Source organism: Typopeltis vanoorti, chromosome 16 (genome assembly GCF_054136105.1).
Source record: "Typopeltis vanoorti isolate ZY-2024b chromosome 16, IOZ_Tvanoo_1.0, whole genome shotgun sequence".
Lineage (NCBI taxonomy): Eukaryota > Metazoa > Arthropoda > Arachnida > Uropygi > Thelyphonidae > Typopeltis > Typopeltis vanoorti.
Window position 1 is genome coordinate 46,976,254 of NC_143564.1, and position 24,750 is coordinate 47,001,003.

At 35.1% G+C, this 24,750-nt stretch overlaps 1 protein-coding gene across 2 annotated transcripts in view; it reads right to left on the bottom strand.

The window, feature by feature from the left end:
• The window catches only part of rictor (rapamycin-insensitive companion of Tor), a 955,009-nt gene that overhangs the window by 634,914 nt on the left and 295,345 nt on the right, over nt 1-24,750 (bottom strand). For both annotated transcript variants that reach the window (XM_090406113.1, XM_090406114.1), the window contains exon 13: nt 2,266-2,366. In XM_090406113.1, coding sequence (XP_090262239.1) covers nt 2,266-2,366 — 101 coding nt within the window. The remainder of the gene's footprint in view (nt 1-2,265; nt 2,367-24,750) is intronic.

Consider the following 24,750-nt stretch of genomic DNA (forward strand, 5'->3'; position numbering starts at 1 on the left):
GGTTGTAGCAACGATATCATATTTGGTGGAAAAAACAAAACTTTCACATTCTCGCACAGTTCATTAAAGAATTTGGATGACCAGGTAAATTATCTAAAAGCAAAAGAGCTTTGAAAGCTAAGTTATTTCTCTTCCAATAAACTTCAACTGCCGGACAAAAATAAGACTTAAACCAATCTTCGAATAGACTTTGAGTAACCCAAGCCTTCTGATTCACCCATCAAATTACAGGTAAAGAGTTCTTGTTGCATCCTTTTAAAGCTCTTGGGTTCTGAGTTCAATAGACAAGCAACGACTTCAATTTAAAATCTCCATTAGCTTCCCTCCAAGCATAACAGTTAAGCGATCCTTTGATACTTTATAGGCAGGCTGTGTTGCTTCTTTTTTTGATTAAAAGTTCTAGGTGACATTTTTTTCCAATAGAGGCCAGTTTCATCTACATTGAAAATTTGGTAGTAATCATAATCATTTTCTTCGGTAATTTTCTGCAGCTTAGCAGGAAATGTAGATGCAGCATCTTCATCAGCACTTGCAGCTTCACGTTATTTTCACATTCATTAGTCCAGTCCTAGATTTAAAATTTTGAAGCCAGCGTTTGCTAGCTGCGAATTTTGAATTGTCTTCTTTATATTTAGTCTCTTTAAGTCTTGAAAAGAGGTTTAGAGCTTTGGCTGTGATATTATAGGCACTAATTGGAATTCTATTTTGATTGCAGTCTTCCAGCCAAATAATCAACAGATCCTCCATTTCAACCATTATAGCACTTCAGTTATGAGGTTCGCATGCTTTTGCATCAGAGGATGAGTCTCAATAGATTGAAGTATGGTGGCTGCTCTTCTAAGCACAACACCCAGACCAGTACCTAGGTCGTCTGCAGATGATTTGGCGCCTGCACGTCACACCTGAATGGTGCGGCGTAGGAAGCAGTTGTCGCATAGTCTCAATGGCTGCCTTGATGCTTCCATTCTAGTGGCCTCATCGCCAGAGCGATTGCACCGTAACAGTACAAAAGCAACTCTGAATAGCGCTGCCTTTTAACTCACGAGGCACGAATGGTATCATTGCAGTGGCTAGACGGGATTCTGACTTAGAGGCGTTCAGTCATAATCCCACAGATGATAGCTTTGCACCACTGGTCACACGACCAAGTACATGCACCAAGTTTTCGAACCTGTGGTTCCTCTCGTACTGAGCAGGATTACTATCGCAATGACTAGTCATCAGAGGATAAGTCTCAATAGATCGCAGTATGGTGGCTGCTCTTCTAAAAACAACACCCAGACCAGTACCCAGGTCCTCTGCGGACGATTTGGTGCCCACACGTCACACCTGAATGGTGCAGCATTATTCAATTCTGTTATTGCAATCATGACCAAGAACATGATTTCTTGTTCCCAACTTACAAACTAGCTTATAGACTAACTTAATTCTACCTTAAAGTATCTTACATCTAAGAACTAGATTCTCTCCCATTCCTAACAGGGATCTTCAAATAATAATATTATATTCTTCAATCAGAATAATTCATTATTAGCCATATCGACTCAGCGAGACCCCACGATCTGCAATTCACCGAGAAACCTAATAACTGTGAGTTAGAAAGAAGCTCCCTACGGTGTATGTGCATACGGGAACAGTGAGAGTCTTTAGGGCACTCTCACCTATTCCCAACAAGACATCGTTTGGTCTTAATTCCCTGTAATGGGCACACAGGTATGCCAAGGTGGGCAACAAACTCCACATTAAAGACAGCACGACGCCCCAATCCTTCTCAGATTTCATAACGGGGCCAAGCATATCTCTTCGGGATCCTTGATGGTCACCCAGACCCGGTATTTAAAGGTGCGTTAATTAAAACTCTTGCCGCGTATATAAAGAGCTTGTCACAATTAATTTTGCTGCTTTAATCAAATCTCGCGTTAAGCAAGGGACACCTCCATTAAGTGGATAGGAACAGATTCATGTTGCAAAATTTCCTTATGATGATTTACTTTGGAGCTTCTCAATTTTCTCGTGACATCATGATATTAATAATGATTAAACCACAGTAATGAACAGTTACAAGAATTTAACATTTAAATCAAAACTACATGCTAAACCTAAACTGAATATTAATTTATAATTATATTTTACTTCACTAATGCTAAAAAAAAAAAAAGAGGAGGGGGAAAGAGAGAGAGAGAAAGAAAGAAATCATAAAAACAAGATAAAGTTTATGAGATTTTTAGTGCATAAATTTAAACATTTCAGACATCGAATACTCACTTTCTTTGATGAAGAGGCCTTTCAAGAGACACAGCTGAAGTTATTAATGTTGGTAAACAGTTACAATGATAACTACAATCTGGAGGTAGCAATTTATTTGCCTAATATTTAACAAAAAAAAAAAAAAAAAAACTTAAGTCAACTTTACATGAAGAAAGAATGCTAAATTAAATGAATACTGTAAATACATATTTCTTGATCAATGAAGCAATCATGGATAATTTGTTTAGAGTCAGTCAACTGGAAAAAAAAAAAAATCCGAACACTCATCATCATCAAATTCCTGACATGTACCCTCAAGGGGTGTACAGGATATGATAGTACTACATGAAAAATTAACATCATTACTAACTTCCTGTCTACAATTTTCCTCCAAATCAGTCTGTTACTTGTCAAGACTCCAATACTATCATTATCAGATCTTATATTTCTATCGTCTAAGGCACATTGTACCATATCAATTCACCTATATCTTGGTCGTCCTCTGGGTCGTTTTCCTGCCAACCTGGCAGAGAACACTTGTATTGCTAATCTTTCCTCTCCCATTCTGTTTAAGTGACCATACCACCTGAGATTAGCTCTGCTAACCATTCCTGGATGCCGACAATGTCAAGTTCTTTCCTAATATCCTCGTTTTCAATATGATATTGCCATTGATGCAATCTGTTCACGCCTCTAATCTTTCTCAGGACTCTCATATCTGCAGTCTCTAGTCTTTGGTCAAGTGTTTTACTTCTGACCCAGCTCTCAGATCCATAAGTTAAAACTGGTTTCAACACTGTTTTTATACAGCTAATTTAGTGTTCCGACTAATTTCTCTCTTATTCCATATGAATTTATTCAATTGACTTCTCACCATACCAGCTTTGTTGATTCTGTTGTCTATTTCCATATTTAATTTACCATCTTCAGCAAAAATCGTGCCTAAATAGCTGAAATGTTTTACTTGTTCCACAGGTTCTCCATTCACAACACAGTTGACATTTTCAATGATTCTGCCTATTTTCATTGTCTTTGTCTTTTTATTGCTGACCTTCATACCATATCTGTTACAACAGTTATTCAATTTAGTCAGGGAATCTTGCAGACTTGTAGCGGATTTATTTAGAAGTATAACATCGTCTCCATAAAGCAAAGAGCTGACATTAACATCTCCAATTTTGATGTCATGTTTAATACCACTTTCCTTCATAATGTGATCCATATAGATAATGAATAACAGAGGGGATAATGTACATCCTTGTCTCACACCAGATTTAACACTAAACCATCTTCCTGTACTTCCTTCAGTTCTAACTGCTGACTTACAACTCAAATAAAGACAAAGTATTGCTTGATATAATTCCCCATTGATACCATATAACTGTAGCGTGTTGAATAGCTTCTCTCTTTGCACCTTGTCATATGCCTTTTCCAGATCGACAACTTAAATACAGATCTTTGTTATATTCCCATGACTTCTCAACCATCTGTCGCAATGTGAAGATCTGATCCTGACAGCCTCTATTTGGCCTGAATAGAGCTTGTTCTTCACCAAACTTTTCTTTTCACAATTCTTCTCAACTTGTTCTCAATTATACTTGCATAAATCTTACCAAGAACACTCAGTAGGAAGTACCTCTGTAATTCTCACATTGTTTTATTTCCCTTTTTATATATGGGTACTATGAGAGTTTTACTCCAATCACATGGTTATATGAAGATGGATTTAACTACAAAGGAGCTTCACAGATTGTGACTTTTCAGGTGAAGTGGAGACTTGTACAATGATTGCTTTTTTTTTTTTATTAAAAATATTGGTCAATGGATACCTAAAATTAAGTATTTTATAATTTAATAGTGAGTAGACTTAACATTAGGAGAAAGACAACATCAACTTCCCTTCATACCTTAAAACTTCACAATAGGTTGAGGTGTTGCGATCTACTGTTAACCTTCACTTAGAAAGATCCTGAATACAATAAACCTTTTCAGAACACATATTGGTAATACAATGAGATGTTTTCCAATGAAGGTTTTCAACTAATTTTCAGAGTACATGTAATTAATTAGAAAGACATACCACCTTTATCATCATAAGCTCTATCTCCCATACTTACTTGGTTTAATTCCAATAAATAAAACCATGCAAGGTCACAAGAGAGCCATGATATTTTCAATCAATGTAAAAGTTTAAGACATGGTGTGAATGATCACATATGGTCAATTTCTTCAGGGAATAACTACAAATCTTTTCTATTGCTTATGTTCATAAGTTGTTTACTGAATGATCAATGCTATGCATTACATGAAGAGTCACTACCCAGACCAGTTTCGACTTTTATTGAGGTCTCATCAGGCACAAACTTTGTTTGCTTACACTGGGATAAAGGATTAAACCCAATATATAATTGGTAGCATAGCCAAGTGAAAAAACTTCCATCAACTTATCTCTAATCCAGAGAATTTTAATAATAAGGTGTGACACCTTTTGGCAACTAGTATATGGAAATATGACTTCTCCATTACTTCCACCTTAGTATCACCACCTCTGGATCTGGCTCTCACTTATGAGACCTCAATAAAAGTTGAAACCGGTCTGGGTAGTGACCCTTCCCTTAATGCATAGCATTATACATGTCCACAAGGAGATGTGCTTTGAATTATGGGATACTAAGGCAAGTGATGAGAAGTTACACCATCTTTGGCATGAGTTGCCCCAGTCCTGAAAATATTTCAGGAGCAAACTTTGTTTGCTTACATTTGGATAAAGGATTAAACCAAATATATGTATGTTATATTAAAAATAAATATACATAATCACAGATTATTATTATTATACAGGTATCTCCATGGAGTCAGAAGACTGATCATGGGAGATCCATTTATTCACATAATACCTTTCATACTCAAACTCATTCACTGATGAAGCACCCACAACCACCTCCGGCAACCCATTCCACTCATTCACCATGCATCAAGTCAAAAACCTCATCCTAACACTCCTGCTAACCACACAATTATCCAACTGGTGACCCCTTGTTCTCTCCCTCCTTGCAATATACTGAAAAAAGTTTTCAATCCTGTAAAACGTTTAGGTCGGGCGATCATAGCTCACTCACTGTGAATCCAACGATCTGCTGAAGAGAGCGAATTTACGGCAATTTCATTTCTGTGTGTGTGTGTCATTGGACTGTTCATAGCGGTTTCTTCGATTGTAACTAATCTTACATTGAGGAAAGGGGAATAGGTGAAAAGCAATGTTCTTTTCAGAATATATTAAAAATAATAATTAAAGAGAATGACATTTGATTATTAGTCACTATACTTGATTTACTAAAAGATGTAAAGAACAGTACATATAAGAAAGAGAAAGAATACACGTGAATAAAAATACTTTCAGTACTGTAAAAGGGATTGTGAATAATTTACATCTGTAATATCATATGTGCGCTTGTGTTATAAATATCTGTTGGATGGAGTGAAGAATACATGATCCCATAAACACTAGACTTTTATATTTGCATTTATGATGGGCATAATTAATGAATTGATGGAAAGGGATTTGTTTGAGAAATGTAAATCAATAACAGCCACTATATTGCAGACACAAGAAAAAGAAGCAGTTTTATTGTTCACTGAATAAGGTACAGAGACATTTGCAGTCTGTGTAATATATTTGTCAACAAATAGTGCATTTAGAGACAACTGGAATAAAAATGGCACTACCTAATGAAACATGTCTCCTCCCACAGAAATTATACTGCATAGACCCAAGCTAAACCGTCTGTTGTACTGCCAAACACAGTATCTAACTAAAAACAATATTTGTAATAGTTATCCAAATTTTCAATTACATGAAATAAGCGTTTCTTTGGATGCATTTGCAATTTTCAATGTCATTGAGACATATTACAAATGCTAACTTCAGATAAAATTCTACTGACAGAGTTGCAACAAATATGCTGCATAAACTGTGTCAGTGAGGAGGCTGCCTCCAGCCCGATACAGGAGTAGCATACAAGAAAGCAGCAATAAACTTCTCCCAAAAGGATTGCAACTAATGCACTGTGAAAACGTTGCGTCAGATCAGCTCGCGGCATGATGCGGAAACAACACACAAACGGTAATGGGAAATCCTGTCGATACGATAAGCATGAGAAACACTTCCTTACTTGAACGTGTTAATAACTTAAATGCATTTATCATATCAGTACTTTTTTTTCCCATCTATCATCTAATTTTTTCTAAGCCTAAAGATTGTCAATCTACTCTCATAGGGAGCATTCCATGGACCCCACAATCTTTGTCACTCACCTCTGGATCCTCTCCACAACTTCATCACCATGGAATCTGGGAGTCCAGATCTGTGTGCAGTGGTCCAGATATGGACTTATTAAACCTTGTATAGGGGAACAATAACTTTTCTATCCCTGCTTGTTAGTGTGTGTTCTTCAACAGCCATGTAATCTGATGTGGTGTTTTGGTTACCTTTGCAATGTGCCCTCTTGACTTCAACTCCCTGTACACAATCACAACCAAGTCCCTGCTGGTCTCATCATGTTTCCTGCGGTTCAGTTCCATTGATATAGTACACAGCTTCTGATCTCTTCAACACCTTACACTTGGCACATTAAACTAGCAGCCATTTACCTTTGCCCGTAATGCTAGTCTGAAGTCTTCCTGCAGGATCTCTGCATCACCTTCATTTCCATTGCTTTTCCCTAATCAGCACTGTCAGCAAACAACTTGAATATTTCCTGTCAAATCATTTCCTATATGATTTGACACTGAGGATGATCCAGTGACTTACAAATTAAACAAAAGAGGATTGAATACTGAGTCCTGTGGCACCATTAGTCACTTGCTTTCTCCTGGACTTAACTCCCCCATAAACCACTTTCTGATATCTGTCCATTAGCCACCCTCCAATCCAGTGGCAGCCGATGAAAATTTTAAGTGGGGGTGCTGCATATACAAAATAAGAAAAATAATTCATTTTTTCTAAATCAGTAACCAATTTATTAATAAATAAATTTACATATTAAAAAATTGCTTCATTAAAAATATTTCACCCTCACCACGAACACACCAATAATAGAAGTTTCATATCTCACAGAAATAACACACACAAGCATACAATTTATCTACAGCGACACTGCTCAATGAGCAGTGTCGGATTCACTTGTTACGTACAGTGACAAGTGAAAACGAATATCGGCGAGTCTAGCTGCAATTGGCTGAATGTGATAATTCTGACATTGCGTTTGATTGCAGTGCATTTGTTTCGTGTAATGATAATTTTTCATGTAACGATAATTGAGAAAATATAATTATTTTCATATTTTCAACAGTGACACTCGTCATAATTCAGCCTTGTATCTATAATAAATAAATAATTATGTTATTTTAATAGAATAAAATAAGATTTACCAAAAATATTTCACCCCTCACCATGAACATGCATCAATTACAAAAGTTTCGTATCTCACAGAAATAACATGCGCAAGCATACAATTTATCTGTAGCGACACTGCTCAAACGAGCAGTGTCAGATTCACTGGTTCATGCAGTGACAAGTGCAAACAAATATTGGAGAGACTAGCTGCAGTTGGCCGAATGTGATAATTCCGACACTGCATTAAATTGCAGTGCATTTGTGTCATAATCTAAAGCGTTAGTCGAACAATTCCAATTATTAACTATTCAATCAATGTCGAAACATAAGCTGTAACCTTTAACATGTTGTATTGCATTTATATAATGTTGTAAGCATTGTTATTATTTACAAACACAAACAAAATTTAATTTTTTCATTTTTTCCTTGGGGTTGCTGCAGTGTCGCAGTGCATACATACAAGCCACCACTGCTCTAATCCAAATCACCAGATTGACATCTGGTGATTTGGATTAGAGCAGTGCAACAATTTATGCAACTTATGCAACAGAGTTCTATGTGGAATCTTGTCAAAAGTTAATTTAAAATAGTTAATTTAAATTATAAAGAAAATATTAAACAGTATAAATTTAGGTTGATGTACATATACTATGAGCAAACTTAAAAATATTAGCAAAAATACTTCTTTAACAAAGAACTTACTATCAAAAGATACATTCAATGATAGCTGAACCATATCCTTTTATAATAAGATCAATGTTGATAGATAGCATCCACAGGCTTCAAAAATATGTTTGAGAAAAATAAATAAAAGCATTTCGAATGAAAACCAAAAAGAGATCCTCAGGAAAACCAAGAAGCAAATGAATAGAAAACTGCTTTACCGAACTCTTATAGCAAATTTAAATAACTGGGTTCTTATAGAAATTTAAATGACTTTCAAATTTACTATGACTGGATGGAGGAATGGATTCATAGTAAAGTGAATCTCTAATTACTATTCATTATTATTATCAAATTTGAACAGTATTGCCAGACATACACTATTCTGAACAGTGTTGCCAAACATACAATATAAATAAGGATGCTAGATTAAATATGGAATTTTTTGGTTTTATTATATTAGTAGTATTATAACAATTACCGCCCCCCCCTCGGCATTCACAGCACCCCAGGAGGCACCACTGCCCAGGTTAAGACCCAATGGCATAAAAGCACAATGTTCTACCATGATTTTTCATTGTGGTTTAACCACAATGTTCAAAGTTTTTTTATTTGGTTATATTATAAGTTAAAGATGTTAAGAAATTATATTCTAGGTTTCATCCTTTATCCAAGTGTAAGCAAACAAAGATTGTGTGTGAAGCAACTTCTGGACTAGGCTACTCGTATATACAGGCTAATGACTTCACATCAATTGGTATGCCTTAGTATCCCACAATGTAATACACATCTCCTTATGGAGATGTATAATGCAATACATTATGGGAAGGGCCATTACCCAGAAGTGATATCAAGGTTGAAGTAATGCAGAAGTCATATTTCCATATACAAGTATCTAAAAGGTGTCACATCTTATTACTAAAATACTCTGAATTAGAGATAGACGTTGAAAGTTTTTTCACTTGGTTATATTATAAATTAAAGATGCCAAGAAATTATATTGTTGGTTTCATCCTTTATCCAAGAGTAAGCCAACAAAGTTTGTGTGTGACTGGTCTACTTGCATATAGAGACTAATGACTTCACATCAACTGCCTTAGTATTGTGCCTCAAAAGTATGACTTCTGCATTACTTCTGGGTCTGGCTCCGACCGGTGAGACTTCAATAAACATAGAAACTAGTCTGGGTAGTGGTCCATTTCATAAGGCAGTGTTTCTCAAAGTGTGGTACGCATACCCCCGGGATACACGAAAGGTCGTTAGGGGGTACGTGGCAATTTTCGGCTATGCATAATTAAAGGAGTCATTATAGTTTTCAATAAACGGTGAAATTAGAGACAACCGGAATAAAACGGCATTAACTAATGAATCACATCCCCTCTCCAACAGAAACTATGTATAGACTAAGCAAAACCATATGTTTCCGGTGGAACATATGGTTTTGCTTGACATGATCCCCGTCGTTAATGTGTTAAAACTAAGAAATATATGGTGAATGTGTTTCAGATATTATGAAATTCAGTTGAAGGGAATTAATTAGCATTTCAACTCAACTGTTGAAATGCTAATTTGTCTTTGATTCGCATGATCTTTTGTTAATACCGCACCGATCATATGCAGTTCTTCGCTGCTCTACGTATCTCAAGTCTTGTAAATTACTGGCAATTTTTGCTTGAAATAATGGGAAAGAAGATGACACTATTTGGGTACATGACTTTGACGATGCACACAAAGAAACTGTTCTCGATGTCAAAAGTAGTGATAGCGAGTAGGAGCTTCTTGGTAAGTCGCACCATTTTCAGTTTTTTTCTGAAAACTTTAATTTCCGAAAATTCCCACACGTATCTCGTAATACAATTTTTTAGCTTTAATTTTGGAAAAAAAAAGTTAGAGTTATATTTGAGTAAATACAGTATTTTTTTTAGCTTTCAAATTCTTATGTATGGATCATTGGTTAAAGATTGGATTTAGAAAACTCCCAAAAGAAAGCAATATAGCAAATACAAGTAGCGGTAAGTAACAAGAAAACGTTGATATTGCATCTGGATCAAATGAAATTGATGAGTGTGTCGTCTGACATCTCTAGAGAACCAAAATTTAAAAATAAATCATATTTTTGTTTACATGAACATATAAATTCAAATAGAAGATATTAATTTTAATATTTTAAATTAATTTATTAATTTTAATTAATTAATTTTTTAATTAATTCATTAGGGGGTACTTGGTAATAATGAAAATTTAAGAAGGGGTATGCAGATATCTGAAGTTTAAGAAACACTGCCATAAGGCATTGCATTATACATGTCCATAAAGAGATGTGCATTGCATTATGGGATACTAAGGCATTTAATGTGAAGTCATTAGCCTCTATATACAAGTAGCCCAGTTGTGAAGTGACTTCATCGGCAAACTTTGCTTGCACTTGGATAAAAGATGAAATGAAGAGATGATGAAGAGTATGGGGGGAAAAAGCAATGGAGGAAAGAGTAATAGAAAATTTGCCATTTGACTTATGATGCAAACAGAATGTTCCAGCAAGAAAGAAATTAGATCATTTTTCTGATTCATTAGAAAATTGGTCAGCATATGTTTATTATTATTATTATTATTTATTTAATATTTATGAAGTCGAAAACCTTCACCTTTTTCACCTAAAAGGAAGCACTTTATGGCTTCTTGCCGGCATATCCAAATTGCCAGCATCATTACTCTTACGCTTTGGGCCATTATTAAGTAAAATAAAGGTTACTTGAACACAAGCACTATGATACCGCAACAATCAATCTGATAACTACTCAGAACGGTACTCAATTTAAAACTTCTGAATTGTCTATTAGTAAAAGAAAGAGCCATATGGCTTCATTTTGGCAACGCAAAATTACATAGGCAAAGTGGATATTAGATCCAACATTATTTCAAAGCCGAATGTTCATAGAAACTATGAAAGTTTCGCAAGTTGACCTGAGAGCTTACGAGAATACAATTCTCAGCATCCCTGAGTTGCCTACAGCTACTTAAGTCAAGTGATGCAAGCTAAGGCAACTCTGGGATGCCGAAGATTGTATTCTCATAAGGTCTCAGGTCAACTTATGAAACTTTCATAGATTTTACAATTTGGCTTTGAAATAATTTTGGATTCTTCATATCCAGTTTGCCGATGTAATTATAAATTGTTTATTTTTGAAATTTTCAATTTGATATTTTCAAGCCGGAGTTGACCTCAGCTAACTGAAACTGCGCATAAAGGGGGGGGGGGGAATTACAGTACTTGGTGCAGAATTTTATCTATTTCTTTTTTCGATATGATACTGGAAAGTACAAAGCACAAAATTTTAAAATGAATCAAGATTGAGTAGCTGTCAGGTGTCAATTGCATACCAAATATATATTACTATTATTGGAGCATTAAAAACATAGTTTTGAACAAAACTCAAATCTTAGAGAACAAATAAAACTTTGAAGAAAATACTGATTTAGACAGGAAACCAGATCATAAAAGTTATCTGTAAGGAAAGACAGATAACTTGTAGATGATTCATGAAATTAAAGAGACAGTTCTGAAATATCCAAAATCATATCAAAAGTTCCAACTAAGTCAATGTGCCCTTAGAGAAAACAGAGAAAAATGTAAGAAAGTTAACATATAAAGTCATCACAAGAAGACTTTGGGAAGAATACAGAAGATAAATATCTGGAAGATGACAAACAATCTGGAATCTATTGAACAAACTTAGAAATTACAGCAAGAGTAGTTTAAATTGAAATAGAACTTTTACCCATATATAAAGAGACAAGTAGAATAATGTGAAAATCATAGAAAAAATTTCCCATTAAATGTTCCAGGTAAGATTTATGTACCATCATGAGAAGAGGTTAAGAAAAATGATGAAAGGGAAAAATGAAGAACATAAAGTAAAGAAACCAAAAAATTATATACTTGGTTTAATCCTTCATCCAAGTGTAAACAAACAAAACAAAACAGGACTGGGGCAACTCCTATATAGAAGCTATTGACTTCACATTACTTGCCTTATATCCCAATAATGCAAAGCACATATCCATGTGGACATGTATAATGCTATGCATTATGGGAAGCATCACTGCCCAGACCGGTTTCAACCTTTATTGAGGTCCCATCAGTGAAAGCCAGACCCAGAGGTGATACTAAGGTATATGAGTTGCCACAACCCTGAAAATACTTCAGGTGCAAACTTTGTTGCTTATACTTGAATAAAGGATTAAACCAAATATATAATTTCTTGGTATCTTTAATTTATAATATAACCAAGTAAAAAAACTTCCGGCATCCATGAAGAACAAGAAGTTAGGTTCAGATCAAGGACCTAATATCTGAACCTGATTTTTACTTTATGATAAACGGTTTTTCCGTCATTTTGCATTATACTGATAACACTCAAGTAACGAGAGAGAACAGAATGATTTGGTGGAAATTTTTTCAAGAGGAATTTAGTAATTTAGTAATAATGTTTTCATGTAGCAATATCATAATATCCTGTACATTGCCATAGTATCCTGACATGTACACTCTCTGAGGGTACCTGCCAGGAATTTGATGATGATAAACATTAGAGAAAGTATTGGAATATAACAAGGATCTGTATTTAAGTTTTGAAAATCTGCTAACAGTGCCAAAGAAAAAAGCTGTTCAAAATTCAGAGCAACATATAAGCTTAAGTAGTAATTGAACAATCAGAAGAAAGGAGGCAAAGAAAGATAAATGGCCACAGAAATACAACTTCTGTTACTAGTCACAAAAAAATTTACTCACCCATGGTGTATCTCATATCAATCTACTTATAACACACACACACACACACACACACACATATATATATATATATATATATATATATATATATATTAGGATAACCAAGCAATTTTATATGCTTGGTTATTTTAGCTCCTAATCCCAAGTATGCAAACAATTAAGTTTGCGCCTGAAACAAAGTTCAAGTCTAAAGATGGTACAACACCAGGGCAACTCATTGTAAAGGTGGTTAAAGCTTTGATCACTATTCTTAGTATTTTCCCATAATGTAAAGCACATCTCACTAGAAGATGTATACTGCAATGCATTATGGGTGGGGTCACTACCCAGACCGGTTTCGACCTTTTTTGAGGTCTCCTCAGTGAGTAGCTAGACCCTAAATACCAAGGTTTTAGTAATACAAAGCCTTATCAACTTTACCTATATAAGTTGCAACAAGGTGTATTAAGTTTTAATAAAAATCTCTGGAGGAGATATTGATGGGAATAAATTTTTAACTTGGGTATATTGTATATTAGGATAACCAAGCAATTTTATATGCTTGGTTATTTTAGCTCCTAATTGTACCATCTTTAGACTTGAACTTTGTTTCAGGCGCAAACTTAATTGTTTGCATACTTGGGATTAGGAGCTAAAATAACCAAGCATATAAAATTGCTTGGTTATCCTAATATACAATATACCCAAGTTAAAAATTTATTCCCATATATATATATATATATATATATAAGTAATGCTTTCAAAAACTAAATGCCATGGTGACAAAACAAAATAATAATTCATTCTTTAATCCTTACTACATATTAAACTGAAATATCCTTCACTGTGGATTTAAAATGTACACTACTAACACTAACAGATCATGAGGGTTTCACATGTCCCCCCCCCAGCATATCTTTTCTTGGTTGCAAAATACTGCTTATTAACTGATTTATCTGGAATAAAGTCCGGCAGAGAAGGGCCATTCATATGTGTCATCAATAAATTATTCAGGATGAAGGGATTCGTTGATGATTTCAACTGGCCATTTATTATATTTATCATAATCATCATAATCAAATTCCTGCCATGTACCCTCAAGGGGTGTACAGGATATGACAGTACTACATGAAAAAATTACATCAGTACTAACTTCCTATCTACAATTTTCCTCCAAATCAGTCTGTTACTTGTCAAGACTCCAACATTATCAGATCTTATATTTCTATCGTCTAAGGCACTTTGTACCGTATCAATCCACCTATATCTTGGTCTTCTTCTGGGTCGTTTTCCTGCCAACCTGGCAGAGAACACTTGTTTTGCTAATCTTTCCTCTCCCATTCTATTTAAGTGACCATACCATCTGAGATTAGCTCTGCTAACGCATTCCTGGATGCTGACAATGTCAAGTTCTTTCCTAATATCCTCATTTTTAATATGATATTGCCATTGATGCCATCTGTTCACGCCTCTAATCTTTCTCAGGACTCTCATATCTGCGGTCTCTAGTCTTTGGTCAAGTGTTTTACTTCTGACCCAGCTCTCAGATCCATAAGTTAAAATTGGTTCAAACACAGTCTTGTATACAGCTAATTTAGTGTTCCGACTAATTTCTTTCTTATTCCATATGACTTTATTCAATTGACTTCCCACGATACCAGCTTTGCTGATTCTGTTGTCTATTTCTATATTTAGTTTACCATCTTCAGTAAAAATTGTGCCTAAGTAGCTGAAATGTTTTACTTGTTCCACAGGCTCCATTCACAACACAGTTGACATTTTCAGTGATTCTGCCTATTTTCATTGTCTTTGTCTTTTTATTGCTGACCTTCATACCATATCTATTACAACAGCTATTCAATTTAGTCAGAGAATCTTGCAGACTTGTAGCGGATTTATTTAGAAGTATAACATCATCCGCATAAAGCAAAAAGCTGACATTAACATCTCCAATTTTGATATCAGGTTTAATACCACATTCCTTCATAATGTGATCCATATAGATAATGAATAACAGAGGGGATAATGTACATCCTTGTCTCACACCAGATTTAACATTAAACAATCTTCCTGTACTTCCTTCAATTCTAACTGCTGATTCACAACTCAAATAAAGACTAAGTATTGCTTGATATAATGCCCCATTGACACCATATAACTGCAGCGTATTGAATAGCTTCTCTCTTGGCACCTTGTCATATGCCTTTTCCAAATCGACAAAACTTAAATACAGATCTTTGTTATATTCCCATGCTTTCTCGACTATTTGTCGTAAAGTGAAGATCTGATCCTGATAGCCTCTATTTGGCCTGAATCCAGCTTGTTCTTCACCAAGCTTTTCTTCCACAATTCTTCTCAACCGTTTCTCAAGTATACTTGCATAGATCTTGCCAGGAACACTCAGTAGGGAAATACCTCTGTAATTCTCACATTCAGTTTTATTTCCCTTTTTATATATGGGTACTATGAGAGCTCTACTCCAATCATCGGGAATTCGTCCCTCTGTCCAGGCTTTCTGAACTATGCAGTGCAGCCACTGTAAGACTCTTATACCACCATACTTCAGCATTTCTGGTCGAATATCATCTACTCCTGCTGCCTTTCCACATTTCAAGCCTTTGATGGCTTTTTCTACTTCAAGTATGGATATGTATTCCTGACTGCATGCCTGGTCAGTGTTTTTTATCACTGTGCTGTCATCACTGCTTGTTTCATTTAGCAGTTTTTCAAAGTAATTACTCCATACTTCAAGGATATCTTTTTCTCCTGTTTTCATTTCACCTTTATCATCTCTAATTCCTTTTACAGCACTCTTTCCTCCATTCCTAAGCTTCTTCAACAACCTCCAGAATATTTTGCCACCTTCTTGATATTTATTTTGTTTATTCTTGCCAAAGTCCTCCCATGACTTTTGTTTAGCTAGTTTTACACACTGTTTAGCTTTCTTACATTTGTCTCTGTATTCTGTAAGAGTAAAAGCTGACTTATTTGTCAGGAACTTTTGATATGCTTTCTTCTTTTCCTTCACTGCCTCTTTAACTTCCTGTGTCCACCAGGGAGTTCTGATTTTTTTATCTTTGCACACAACCTCACCACATGCCTCTCTGGCAGAATCAATCAATGTTTCCTTCAGAGTTTGCCACTGAATCTCCAAGGTTTGATTCCTGTTCTCAAACTCTTTCATTTTCTTTTCAATAATATTTCTGTATTTTAGTCTATATATTATATTTATTTGACACGTAAATCTGATTCACATGAGAATATATTTGCTGGTATAGTTACAATTGAAACTGTAGCCAATTATACTGGCAAAATCTATCCTTATTACTCATTGTTATTTCAAAAATGTCTTGTATGTTTCAATGCTTCTACACAACTTTGAATAATTTATTAAAACAATTCCTTATTGTTTCAATAAATAAATCTAATCCTAATGAATAATTTATTGAAACAAGAAATAAAAATTTTGATGATAATCATCAAAATTTTTATTTCTTGTCTTACAAGCCAGGTGAAACTATCTAATATGGAGATAATTTTAGCAAGTTCTGTATCATTTTCACTAAATCTTTTTACCAAACATATGAATAGATGAAAGAAATTCTTTCATCTATTCGTAATTATACAGATTCTCCTAACCCAACAATTGAATACCCCTCTACATGCATTATTTCATCCTCATCATCATCAAATTACTGCCATGTACCCTCAAGGGGTGTACAGGATATGAAAGTACTACATGAAAAAATTACATCATTACTAACTTCCTATCTACAATTTTCCTCCAAATCAGTCTGTTACTTGTCAAGACTCCAACATTATCAGATCTTATATTTCTATCGTCTAAGGCACTTTGTACCGTATCAATCCACCTATATCTTGGTCTTCCCCTGGGTCGTTTTCCTGCCAACCTGTTAGAGAACACTTGATTTGCTAATCTTTCCTCTCCCATTCTATTTAAGTGACCATACCACCTGAGATTAGCTCTGCTAAAGCATTTATTAACATATGCATTTATTATTAATATATGTATTTATTAATAATATAAGCATTTATTATTAATTAAGGGGTGCTTAAGGGTCAAAGCTGTATAACTAAGAGGAGACCTCCACATAGCCTTTAAAGGAATGCGGAGAACCGACCAGGGCTTCTGATCGGTTCTTCTGAAGATCTGAAGAGATCTTCTAATTGCACATTAGAAGATCTCTTCTAATGTGCAATTCTCACCTTCTCGTGGTGCACCCTGTTGGGTATCTACTTTGATACTGAACGAATGAGGATGGCTGGCAATTTGGGATTTAGCCGACCAAATTGTATTCTTATTGGTTAAACCAAAATAAAATATGATGGTACAACATGACAAAAAAAAAAATATTTCATCCTCATCATCATCAAATTCCTGCCATGTACCCTCAAGGGGTGTACAGGATATGATAGTACTACATGAAAAAAATTACATCATTACTAACTTCCTATCTACAATTTTCCTCCAAATCAGTCTGTCACTTGTCAAGACTCCAACATTATCAGAACTTATATTTCTATCGTCTAAGGCACATTGTACTGTATCAATCCACCTATATCTTGGTCTTCCTCTGGGTCGTTTTCCTGCCAACCTGGCAGAGAATACTTGTTTTGCTAATCTTTCTTCGCCCATTCTGTTTAGGTGACCATACCACCTGAGATTAGCTCTGCTAACGTATTCCTGGATGCTGACAATGTCAAGTTCTTTCCTAATATCCTCGTTTTTAATATGATACTGCCATTGATGCCATCTGTTCACGCCTATAATCCTTCTCAGGACTCTCATATCTGCAGTCTCTAGTCTTTGGTCAAGTGTTTTACTTCTGACCCAGCTCTCAGAACCATAAGTTAAAACTGGTTTGAACACTGTCTTGTATACAGCTAATTTAGTGTTCCTACTAATTTCTCTTATTCCATATGAATTTATTCAATTGACTTCCTACCATACCAGCTTTGCTGATTCTGTTGTCTATTTCTATATTTAATTTACCATCTTCAGTAAAAATCGTGCCTAAGTAGCTGAAATGTTTCACTGGTTCCACAGGTTCTCCATTCACAACACAGTTGACATTTTCAATGATTCTGCCTATTTTGATTGTCTTTGTCTTTTTATTGCTGACCTTCATACCATATCTATTACAACAGCTATTCAATTTAGTCAGAGAATCTTGCAGACTTGTAGCAGATTTATTTAGTAGTATAACATCATCTGCATAAAGCAAAGCGCTGGGGTGCTTAAGGGTCAAAGCTGTATAACTGAGAGGAGACCTCCACATAGCCTTTAAAGGAATGCGGAGAACCGACCAGGGCTTCTGACCTAATGTCCAATCCTCACCTTCTCCTGGTGCACCCTGTTGGGTATCTACTTGGATACTGAACGAACGAGGATGGGCTGGCAATTTGGGATTTAGCCGACCAAATTGTATTCTTATTGGTTAAACCAAAATATAAAAAAAATGATGGTACAACATGCATTATTTGGATACACTATTTATCTAAAAATTTCCTATCAGCAAGTTGTGGAACTTATCTCATTTCTTACGGGATATTTAAGGTGTTATCCAAAATGGTACTTTATTTGACTAAGTAGTAGATTTTCTTTTTGAAAAATGAATTTAAGCAACTAGTGAAATGAAATGGATTTTTTTTGTGAAACATGTCTTCACTTTCTTTGGAAGCCTTTTGATAATACAATATCATATCAAGTACTCAACAAACACAGTCAATGATCCCACTATCTATTAGACACTCACCTTACTCAATGCAGATACTTGAACATCAGGATTTTTGTTTGTAATATGGCTGATGCTTTTTCCAATTCTTTTTGGTGAAGTCTGGTAAAACTTTTTTACTATTGTTCGAATTTCAAAAACAAAGGGAACATCCTTAATAAAATTTAAAACACAATTCAAACTGTGTGCAATACAATGTGCCGATATAAGATCTGGCATGTCTCTTTTTAATTTGCCTACTAGCTCATTGTTTGTCCCCAGCATGTTACTCAATCCATCTGTTACAATGTCTACTAACCAAATACCTTTCTGGCAAGAAAGCATGTTCATTTCACTCTCTAATACATCAAAGTACCATCAGTTGAATTTTGGGGAAGAATCAGGGAAACAAATGCCTCTTTCAGTTTCTGATTTTTATCTATGTATCTCATATAAAGAAAAAGTTCCTCCTCATTTAACATATTTGTAGAAGCATCTAGAAGAAGATTCACTTTATGGGAATCTTTAATTTCTTTAACTAATTCTTGTTTAATGACATAAGCTATTTTACATTCTATGTCATTTCAATAAATAATTTATCGATGTGACTTAATAAGGTCATAAGTCTATAATTTGCACTTTCCTGTACAAAGACATTTCTGAATTACTCTTTCCAATTTCCAGTCATTAGGAATTTCCCCAGAATTTAAGATTTGGTTGAATAACTGCACTAAATAAAATTCTGTTGTTTCTCCTCCATACTTATATAACTATCAGTATTTCATCTCTGCTTAGAGATTTATCTGATTTCATCTATTCGATTGCAGCAGTTATTTCCATCTTGAATATTTTTGAGGTCTCAATTTTATCACTTTTTTTTCATAATTTTTGGCATTAACTTTTTGCAAAAATTTGTTTAAAACAGGCCCGCCCTACATTTGTGAAACAGATGTCAGAATTTTTTTTTTTTACTTCACCAGTCAGATTTCCTCTTTTATCTTTCATTTTTAGTGGTAAAAGTGTGTGTGTTTTTGAAAGTTCTTTTATTGGGTTAGTTCATTCTGGCATATGTCTACTTTTCTGATTTATCCAATTTGATTTTACTTCTCTACATTTTGATATAATTTTATTTTTTTAACTACTTCTGGTTTTCTTGCGATTCAGGTGTGCTCTGAGCAGAAAGTTTTTCTTTTATCCTTTTCTTTAGGCACCACAGATCTATTATTTCAGTAGTAAGCCAATTATTATTAGGCCTATCTTTTTTTCATAAGGTTTGTTTTATTGCATCTAGTAAAGCATTTTTTCCCCTTTTTTCTGAAAATTCTTCTGTGTTTTCAAAAGAGTTAAGGTTCTCATTTTATAATTAATTTTTTCATGAAACACATCCAGAAAGTAAGGTCCACTCAGAATTTACCACCAATTAAGATATGGGAGAGGGGTTGCACATGAATGGTAGAATAGAATGATTCATTAGATACCTGTTGACCATTTTACTTTTATTTTCATCGTATTATTATTCACTGTCTTCTATAATTAATTTATAATGACTGCTATGATAAAACATCCTGCCAGTATTATATAGACTATATATATGTAATACGGTTTTTGTTGGCAGAAAACAATAGATCTGTAGAAATTCATTGACAACTGTGCAAGGTTTGCAGGCCTAATGTAATAAGTGACAGTAAGGTTAGGCAATGGTCTTGTTTGATTAAAGAAGACCACAACAATGTTCATGATAAAAAGTGCAGTGGTAGACAATTTGGTGGAAAGAGTGAACACGAAAACTTACGAGAATCGTAAGTTTTCGTGTTCACTAAATCGTAATTAGACAATTACACAACATTCTTTTGAATTTCTGGAAGTTTCATGCTCAGTCATTCATGAAATTGCAAGAGAAAAACTGAGGCACAAATATTATTCCAGAAAAAAATGAAAGAGTTTCAGAACAGGAATCAGAACTTGGACATTCAATGGCAAGCCCTGAAGAAAACACAGATTCATTTAGCCATAGAAGCATGTGGTGAGGTTGTCTGCAAGGATAGAAAAATCAGAACTCCATGGTGGACACAGGAAGTTAAAGGAAAAGAAGAAAGAATATCAAAAGGCTCCTGGCAAAAAAAAGTCAGTTTGTGCTTTTAGAGCATACAGAAACAAATGTAAGAAAGCTAAACACTCTGTAAAACTGGCTAAACAAAAGTCATGGGAGGACTTTGGTAAGAACATCAAAGTCTCCCATTACTATTGACATGTGTTTTCTGTTGGTATTACCAATTTCTTATTACATAGGCAAAGTAGATATTAAATTTCTACTTTGCCTATGTAATTTTACACCGTTGAAATGAAGCCTTTTGACTCTTTCTATTTGCAGAGAGAAAGAAATTTCTCATATTCATCATACACCATGAGAGTGATCTAGTGCATAAACTTGTATTATCTTAATGTGTGTGTGTATTTTTTTTTTTTTTTTTTTTTTTTTTTTTTTTTTTTTTTTTGTGGTATGCTGAGATTTATTCTTGTACTGCATTGCCAAACTTTTTTGAGAACCAAAGCTTGGATGTTGGGGATGAAGGCCTTCATTCCTGGGAGAATGATTTCTGTCAGTCTGAACAGTTGTTTGGATTGAGAGAACAGAAGCAGAAGGAGCAAAAGTCACTGAAATAATTCCAATTCTATTTGGCACTTTTATAGTGCCAAATGGACTGAAATCCACAGTATATTAAGGGGATCTTGTTAAGAAGAAATCAAGTGTATTAGTAGGGATTTGTCAGGCATTCTATTGGGGAGATTAACAATCTGAATTAGTTCATTGCTAATGGCAAATACTTTGGCATTGCTGCCTGTTTGATCAGTGGAAATGGAGACAGGGATGGCAATTCGAGTTGTGGAGTTGCCCCAAGAAGAATGACCTCACTATTAGGGTATTTTGACTGAAGAAAATAAAGCTTTAGAGAGAGTTTCAATTGAAAAGGTCAGAAAATAGTTATCAGAATTTGGGGAGTGATAAAAAGAGCAGATGAAAGCAACAAGTTGGTCTGGTAAAAAAAAAAAAAAAAAAAAAAAAAAAAAAAAAAAAAAAATTGAAAGCAAATCGAACTGGGGGAAGAGATTTGAGGATTTGCTATCTCTGGCATGGGGTGTCAGTTCTGATGAATGCACAAGTGTTGCTCTTGTGGATGAAGGAAATGCATAATGTATACTTTGGGCAACTGAGGGGGTTCTGTTAGTGTTGATGGTTTTTAGTGCTTTTTTTTTTCATTTATTTTGATTGGATGTTTTTTTTTTTTTTTGAATTGTTTTCTTTGCAAGAATTTTTATGATCTGTGTGGTAAATTCATGTTTCATTGAGTTATAATCCATTATCTGCGAGGAAGAAGAGATAATAAGGAAAAGGGAAATGCAATGAGAGGTTTCAGACTTACAAACATACTGCCCATAGGGAGAATCCTATCTCTTGTCCACATAACCTAGACAGTTCCCCACCCACAAGCTGCTGTACTTCATATGCCTGTAATCACCAAGAGTAAGTGATAGCAGGATTTATTGTTAGCTGACTGGGAAGCCTCCAGATTAATTATTACCTGGTTCGGTTCCATGTACTATCAAGCAGCCAGCCTGCAGAACTCTTTTACTGCTGTGTACCCGAATGGGGTGGATCTGTCCCTCCTCCCAGAGTGACTGGCATCCTTGAGGACATCATTCACACTAAAAGGTGGTGGTGGTGGTATTTCACCAGGCAATGAAAGACACCTACCACTCAGGGGCATAGTTGGAATTTCCTCCAATTATGGAAGATATGCTTTTGTGATGGCAATGCTTGTCATATACGCTAGACCCCAATTTGTGGAAGCAGGTCATACCATATGATGGTGAAACGGATGACTTGACTGAGAGGCAATATCATGCACATCGACAGCACTTCAATAGCCCATGTAAAAAAAAAGAAGAGGTAATGTGAGGGAAAAAGAGGAATGGTCTTTCTTCCTGGAAATATAGGATTGTAATCATGCGGAGGTTTCTGTGGTTAAGAAGTTCAATCGAATTATTTCGGTTTTGTGACCACATTTTTATTAAAAAAGACTGTTTTTTAAAAGTAAACAAGTACTAAAAAACAAACCCAACAAGTTTCATTAGTCATCAGACTAACATCTTCAGGGATAAAGAGAACTAACAGTTTAAAGCACAAACTATAAGAAATTATGAAAAAAAACAAGTTCATTTGTTGGTATTATGAACATCAAAAAAGTTCATTAAAAAACTGAATAACAGATCTATACAACCGATCTAACAGATCTATACACCATACGTGTTAGCTGGAAACAATGCTATTTGATGTCGCGTTCTGTGGTTCACTTTCACTCTGTCCGAGGTCTGAACTGGATAAATTTTTGATAAACGCTGACCAAACTTGATTTAAAATCAAACCTTGATTTTTGTTGCATTGCATAGGAATTTTGATCACATTTGCTGCCTCTTTGAATTTTCTTGTGAAACAGTTTTTATCAATGTAGGACATGTTTGTTCTATAGGATGATATAGGATGGTGTTTTGGTAATATTAAAATTCACCAGGTTGTCCTCACTCCAACTGAGAATGGCAAGGAGAACAGTGTTTAAGGTACTGGTTAAAGATGATCTTGAATCATGAATTACCTGAGAGTTTTGAGGTCAAATCATTAGGGCAACAGTTAGATGGTTAATTTTTATTTTCCCTTTTGGGAATAGGTTGGATAAAAGCTTGCTTTCAAGCAGTTGGATAGATGTCAAATGAGTATGACTTGAAGAGATGATATAAGATAGTAAGTTCTGGGGTGCAGGCTTTTAGTATAACTGGAGGAATACCATCAGGGCCAGGAGACTTATTGGTAGTAAGGCTACTGAGTATTTTTCTGATGTCTTTCAAGTGAAATTTCAGAACAGGAATACTGGGGATAGTTTGTGAAATGGTGGAAGGAAGTTGTCATCTATATGAAAGTTTAAGGAAAAAAACTGATGCCAAAAGGTCAGCCTTATCTTTAGGAGATGCTACCACTGTACTGTCAGGAAGTGGTATACCACATGTGTGTAGGAGAGAAGTTGAGTTCCACAGCTTTGGCTAGGGAGCAGAAAGCTTGACTGCCATTTGAACAGAAGACAAGCATAATGCATTTTGGTCTTACAAAGTCAGCTTTGTTTTACAGTTATGAGCTGTAATATAAACAGAGTACGAGGCTGGAGTTTTTGACTTGAGCCATTGGGCATATGCTGAGTTTTGGGCTGTTTAGGCACAACTGTTGGAAAACCAGGGTTTGGATAAGAAGTCAAGGATTTTGAGTGGAGTGGGGAATGAAAGTACTTCTTCTAGTGAGGATAATTTCTGTTATCAGAGCAGGTGCTAGGATCAGAAGAGTAGAATCAGTAATCAGATAATGGAATCAATGCACAAAAGTCCTTCAGGTCACTTCAACTGGGATCATTATAGTGACACAGAATATGAGACTGAGAATAAATGGAAGAAAGACAGCTTGTAGAAAAAGAAGGCATAGAAAAGATTATGGTCAGACTTTTAAAGGGAAAGTCTGACCATAATCTCCCTTCAATTGATGGAAAGACTTTCCATCAATTGAAGGGAGAACTGGTTAAGAAAAGTTCTAAGGTGTTGGGAAAATGGTGACGATAATCTGGAATTCTGGTGGATTGGTGAAAAATTTGTGCTAAACTGTTATAGATAGTACACAGTTCAATTTTCCAGTTTGGTCTGTAAAGTTGGAGAAGGGAAGCAAGTCTGAATTTGGATGTTGAAATGACCAAGGAGGCTAACTGGACTGTGAATGACTGACTTTCAGAGATAGATAGTCAAACAGGTCTGTGAAGTCAACAGAGTTAAGAGAATGGTAGAGGTAGCAAATGAAACTAACAAAATAAGGCAAGGAAACATTGAGTCAGAATAGCTCATATAAA